At 53.6% G+C, this 6,281-nt stretch overlaps 1 protein-coding gene across 2 annotated transcripts in view; it reads left to right on the top strand.

The window, feature by feature from the left end:
* The first annotated feature begins 3,454 nt into the window (after positions 1-3,454).
* KDM5A (lysine demethylase 5A) overlaps positions 3,455-6,281 on the top strand; it is a 51,080-nt gene continuing 48,253 nt past the window's right edge. For both annotated transcript variants that reach the window (XM_076341014.1, XM_076341006.1), the window contains exons 1-2: positions 3,455-3,640; positions 5,597-5,674. In XM_076341014.1, coding sequence (XP_076197129.1) covers positions 3,476-3,640; positions 5,597-5,674 — 243 coding nt within the window. In that variant the 5' untranslated portion in view covers positions 3,455-3,475. The remainder of the gene's footprint in view (positions 3,641-5,596; positions 5,675-6,281) is intronic.

Genomic DNA, 6,281 nt, shown 5'->3' with positions numbered 1-6,281 from the left:
TGCCGAACAAGCCAGGGACAAGCTCCTGATGCAGCGCGGGAGGGGGCCGCCGCCGCCACCTCACGGCCCTCTGCTAAAAGAGGCCCCAACGGCAAAACAACCGCCGTAACTGACCCTCCACAACTTAAACGGCGAGACAACCTGCCGCCCGCCGCCTCCTCCAATCACAGGCAGCCTTCAATGCGGCGCCGACCGTCTCTACCAATCAGCGCCCGCGACACGGGCGGCAGGGGTCCCGCGCCGGCGCGTCTGGGAGTCGTAGTCTTTGGGTCGCCGGCGGGGGCGGGGGAGGAGGGCAGCGCGCGTGCGCGGCCGGCGGGGCGGGCGGGGCGGTGGGTTGCGCGGAGTGGCAGCGCCGCACCTCGGCCTACCGACCCACCCCGGGGGGGGGGGGGGTGGCGGTATTTGGGGAAGAAACACGGGGCCTTCGCTTAGCAACGCTGTTTTTATGATGGCAGGGCGTAGGGCTGCGGGCAAGATAAGCGCAACCTGCAGTGGGAACTCATTCCATCGGCAGCGGCAAAAAAACCAACCCCCAAACATCCATTTTTCTTTGGAAACGAACTGAACGAAACACGGGGGTTGTGACGCGCTGGCGAGAAGTCACTGGTTCAAGTTCTGGCTGAATATCCACGTGTGTTTTTTAGATCATGTAGATGCTTTTTAGCCTCTTCATCCCCCCTTCCCGCCCCCATATCTTCCCGTACCCAGCAGCGCTTGGTGGTATTCTCACAACTTACGCAATACACTTGTTTCCTAATTCAGTCGCTAAGCGTGCCGGAAAAAAACCTGCACGCTGATAAGCCAGCTTTTTTCCTTAACTGTTTATTTAAAGAAATGGATGTTCCGTATTACAAAAAAACGCAAACCAAAAAACAAACCAGGCTTACTTACAAAACCATGAGGTTCTTCTTCAAATCAATTTTCTCAATCAACAGAGAAAAGCGGAGGGTAGATCATTGTCTGGGCAAAGCTCAGAAGAAAGGCTGCTTTTATCCGTGGCGAGACTAGCTGCTCTCTCCACTTCTCATAAAGCAGTTGAATACATTGTACAAGGGGCTGAAGTGATAAATAACTTCCAGATGACCGAGAAGAATCAAGACTGACGTGGGGTGCACACGTCCCAGCATGGCCCAGCGTTCCGGCGGCCAACAGCCCCCAAAACGGAGGGGGTTAATGGGGAAAAGGGTAAAATTCCGTTGCAAAAAGGGTATCTTGCAGAACCGACAGAATGAAAAAAGGCCCCCTCACCGGTTGTTTGGGATTTTTCGCTTTTTACTCTGTCGGGAAAACCTGCACCCTTCCCAGCAGCGCCTTCCAGAGCCCTCCGCTAGCCCGAACGTACTAACGCAAAACTGAAACAGCCTTGAACAGCCCAGAAGGAAATCAGCAAAACACTGGTTCTCAAAACAAAGCTTTTGCATGGATTAGGTGCTTTCTAGCATGGAGTTCTTCCCCCCTAGTATTCCTGGCTAAACCACTGCTTATCTTGGACATTGGGTACGACGGCGATTCTCCTGTTGGGAACAGAATACACATACACATACATTTCCTCAGAAGAATCTGTTACAGCTCAGAGACACAACCAAATAATAAAAGAGGGGAAGAAAATGGCAGGAGTACGTAGAAATACAACTTCTAGATACTGGTAAGGAAACATCTGCACTCCACATGTTTTTACAGTCATAAAAATATCAGGCATCCATGTCAGGAACCCCCTGCCAAATATAAGACGACGTTGCAACAACACAATAACCATTGGTAAACTCACTCAGTGTTTTGTAAGATCGGTTTGCTCTCACCTATAACTTTTGTCAACATTAGCCATTCACATCGGAGCCATTTGTTTCCCATACGTACGATGTGGGCGACGCCTCTTCAATCTGGCCGGGAAGCGATGCCCGTGAATGTTTTAGCCCGTCTAAGGCGGATCTTGTAAGCCTCACGGTAACGGGAGGAGGAAATTAACTTTTCCTGAGACTGAAATAGTACAGCAGGAGCAAGGCTGGAGTAAACAGTAAGGGTAAAGTGAAACGTGGAGTATGGCGAACACTGAAGGCAGGTTTCTGGTTAAAGGAACCAACCAACCCGCCGATTCTTCTGTGAAGACTATGTCGTAAGGGATGGGTGAAAGAGGTGCCAGGCGAGTTCCAACTTGTGAGCGCTTGACTTTGGAGACACAACGTTCTGCGTGGGGAGGAGGAGATCAGCAGAGTATCTATACGTAAGGCAGGGGCTGGGGGTCGATTGCGGAGCACCTCGCTCAACCCTGTAATTAATTCCTACCCGGGCTTCTGAGACCTTAAACGGAGAAGCAGCGAGAGGGACGCCCGGGGCCAGAGGCGGTGGAGCCGCCACCAGAAATGTACGTTGGCTGGCGTTAGCACTGGCTAATTGAGGTTAAAACTCGAGAGCGGCCGGAGCAGCCGCCTCGCAGGGTCACAAGCGCAGGCCTCCACGGACGGCACCCAGCCGACGCCTCCGCGTCCGGCCGCGGGGCCGACTGGCGGCCCCGCCCCGAGCGCTGCGGCGCTGGCGGCCCGTTTTCTGCGAAAGTTAAAAAACCGGCGAGAAGAAACGGCGTAAGACGCCGGGCACCGGCTGCCGGGAGACGCCACCCGAGGGCTCGGGCGGCCTTGCCCGGGGCCGCCCGGCTCCGCGGCCCCACGGGCCCTGAGGGAACGGCGGGCCGCCCCCTCCCCCTCCCCGGGCCCAAAGGCCGCCGCGGGGCGGGGCCTGCGGGAGGGGGCGGGGCCTGCGGGAGGGGGCGGGGCTCCCGGCCCCCCTCCTGACGTCCGGCTCAGACAATGGGCGAAACGGCCCTTCGGCACCGGAAGCGAATGTCTCGAGTTTCGCCGCACATTCCTCCGCGGCGGAAGTGGAGGCGGCCCCGCCCTCCTCGACCCCCGGCCCCCCTCCTCCCCCAGCCGCGCCGTAAGGGTGTCCTGGGGGGCGGCGGGCGGAGCGGCCTCGCCCTCGAATCTGTCGGAGGAGTCTCGCCGGGAGCGGCGGGCCCGGGAGGCGGCCGGTCCCTCAGCGCCGGGAGCCGCCTCGCCAGAGGAGTGGTGGAGGGACTACTTTTTGGATCGGAAGGCAACAGCGCCTCCCGCTTCCGGGGGAGGGCTCAAAGCGAGACGCGTAACTTCCGGCGAGCTGGAACGCGAGCGAGAGGGGCTCGGCGCGGGGGGAGGCAGCCCCGGGGGACGGGACAGCAACGCTCGGCAGGAGCCGCCCCCGCCGCCCCGCGCCCCCGCCCCGCACGGCCGCTCCCGCCGCCCCGCCCCCCCCCTTCCCTCCCCCCGGCGGCCGTCCTGCTCGGCAGCCGCCGCCGGAGGATGCGCCTCGGCCGCCGGCCCAGCCCCGCCGGCCGCCCCTGAGGGCCCCCCCCCCGCCGCCCCCGGCCGCGCCTCTCCGCCCTGCCCCGCCGCGGCCCTCGGTGCGCTCCCCCCGTCGGCGGCGCCTTCCCCCTGCGGCCATGTCGGGGGGTGGTGGGTCGCGCTATGCGGCCGAGTTCGTGCCGCCGCCCGAGTGCCCCGTGTTCGAGCCCAGCTGGGAGGAGTTCAGCGACCCGCTCGGCTTCATCGGCCGCATCCGCGGCCTGGCCGAGAAAACCGGCATCTGCAAGATCCGGCCCCCCAAGGTACCGCCCGCCTGGGGCCTGGGGTGGGGGCGGGGCGGGGGACCGGCCTGGGCCCGGGGTGGCCGGGAGGGGCTCGCCGCCTGCCTTGGGCTCCCCGGGGTGCGCCGGGGGGGTCTGAGCGGGCCCGGGGTCGCGGTGGCAGAGCGGCGGACGTGGAGACCCGGGGAGCCCCTTCCCCCGCTCCCGGTGCTCGCCTGGGGTTTCGTGTGTCGCCTTCCATAGGCCTCGGCGGTGTCCGCGCCGGGGACGCCGAGGAACCCAGGTAGCCTTTGACCTCGGGGCTGGGTTTTGTAGGGCTTGCGTTGGAGCAGGTGGGAAGCTGGTAGTGCGTGGCGGTGTCCGGGACTTCACGCTCTTTTTACTTTAAAAAAAAAAAAACCAAACAACCCAACGGCATGCTTGGGAAAACTGCGAAGGCATCGTGGGTGAAATCAGGCGTTTGCTGCGGGAGGGGGGAGAGGGAGGAGGGAAGGTATTTCTTTTTAATGGATCGTTGTTTATAAACGTGATCTTTAAAGTGTTAATAGAAGTGCGGCCAACCTGTTTGTGCAGGGGAATTATGTTTATGCGTAGCAGTTTAGACGGTAGAAGCTTAATCTCGCCGATGATTTGATCGTTATTTTATGATGACTTGCCCTGTGACCCGGTAAACTGTTTAGACGAGAACATCAGGCACTTTGGCAAAAGGCGGTTAGATCACTTCATAATTAAAGTACAAATAAACTTTAACTACAGCCGTAAAATAAGAGAGTTGAAAATATTGAGGGAGAGGATGAAAGAAACTGAAGAGAGAGCCTGTAACTGAGAACAACTTGGATACGGGGGTTGCTGATTAGATTTCATGATCCTTCCTCTCCTTCTGACCCGTCCGGGTTGCTGGAATCTGTTTAGTTGGTTTAATGACGTGGTGAAAACTTGACCTCCAAGGGGCTGCCCTTTCTAAAATAAGCAGAATGGCTTAGGTTGAGAGGCCACAAGAAACTGATCCGGATCCCGTTCATTGAGAATAACTAGAACTTTCCTGGCCATAGAACGCATTTGTATTTCTCCGTGGTTGCTTGGCTGTTTGCATTGCAGGGTTTTGCAGGATGCATGCGTCAGGTTGATTTGCAACCTGCAATAAGGACTAAATCAGATGCCTCTTACTAACCTTACTGATTTATTATTCTTTTCCATTATTAGAAGCTGTAAATATTTTACGATTGTGCTTGAGGCCTTTATGTGCTGCAGCAGTGCAAATAATAAATATTTAGTGTGGCTTGTCCACCTGGAATGGGGTGTCCTTACTCTGTTGTATTTACTGCCAGGTAGACAATCTACTATAACTTAAGCTTTCTTAAAAAGTACTAAAAAGCTGAATTACATGTGTTTTGATGTCGTAATACAGTTTTGAGAGATGGGGCTAGGAGGCACTTGTGGTTGAACCGACTGCTGACTGTGTTGACAAAGTCATTATTTAAGGTTGCATTTCTGTTAAAGAATTGGACTCCCGACTGGTGGTCTTATCTTTATTGAAATGACTGTAGACAAACATGAAGAAAGTTAGATGCATAATAATGTGCTTTATTTAGTGTTCATCACTGTTGACGGTGAGAATTTTGCAATGTGCAGGATATATGGAACTTGTTCTAAAGTAAATGAATAACCAACAAGCTACAGGATATCTCTCATATTTAAACTCGGTATGAGGTAATGCATGCTGAAATGCTTTGAACCGTATTTTCTTTTATATTTTTAATTCTGTGAGGTTCTTTCTTAGAGCTAAAATATTGTGGGAAGAACGTTATTTTAAAAGCACAAGAATGTAATAAAATTGGAAAATGGTATCACCAGTTGTACTGAAAAACTAATTTACTATTGGGAGCTTGTTTATTCAGACATTGTTAGGGTCTTATGTTTTGTGCATTTTTTGAGAAATTTCCTGAAGCAATAAAATGTCTTTCTGTCTCTGTTCAGGACTGGCAGCCTCCATTTGCATGTGAAGTACAAAGTTTTCGTTTCACTCCACGAATTCAGCGCCTGAATGAACTGGAGGTGAGCTTTTCCACTGTTGATATAATTTTGTGTTTGCACTGAAAGCAGTAGGTCTCCTTGCTTGAGATTTGCATCTTGGCAGGTTTCTGGATGGAGGAGACTTTAGAAACCCATAGACCACATCGGTGTTTATACTTGGCAGTGGCAGAGTTCATATAAAATCACTCTTCACGGGTTTGAGAAAAGTCTGGTTTTTATTTTATTACCCAAAATAACCACAAGAGTTTTTCACATTCAACTGGAAATGTCCAAAATGAATGCCAAGTACCATGTTGTGTAGTAAGAGCAGCCAGTGTCTAGCCTTCAGAGCTCCACAGGCAATGAATTTCTTCTCTTAAAATATTTACTGCTGTTCTTAAGTCCCTGGTTACCTTATACTGTTTTGATAATGCCTTTTAAGCCTCAAAATGAACTGGTTTTTGATAGGCTTATTATGGTTGGTTAATTTTACGATTCAAAAATGTATGGGAGCTTTCTTGAAAGCAGTATGAGTCCCGTTCTGCCCTGGTTTTTCCTTTTCTCTACAACATTTCTCAAAGCCTTGCTCTGTTCATATACCAAAACATCATGTATCATTTGGCTTGTAAATGGGTCTCCTTATGGAAAG

This window comes from Aptenodytes patagonicus, chromosome 1, assembly GCF_965638725.1.
Source record: "Aptenodytes patagonicus chromosome 1, bAptPat1.pri.cur, whole genome shotgun sequence".
NCBI classification, from domain to species: domain Eukaryota; kingdom Metazoa; phylum Chordata; class Aves; order Sphenisciformes; family Spheniscidae; genus Aptenodytes; species Aptenodytes patagonicus.
The sequence above is the reverse complement of the archived record's forward strand: the minus strand, read 5'-3'. Positions and strand labels throughout refer to the sequence as shown.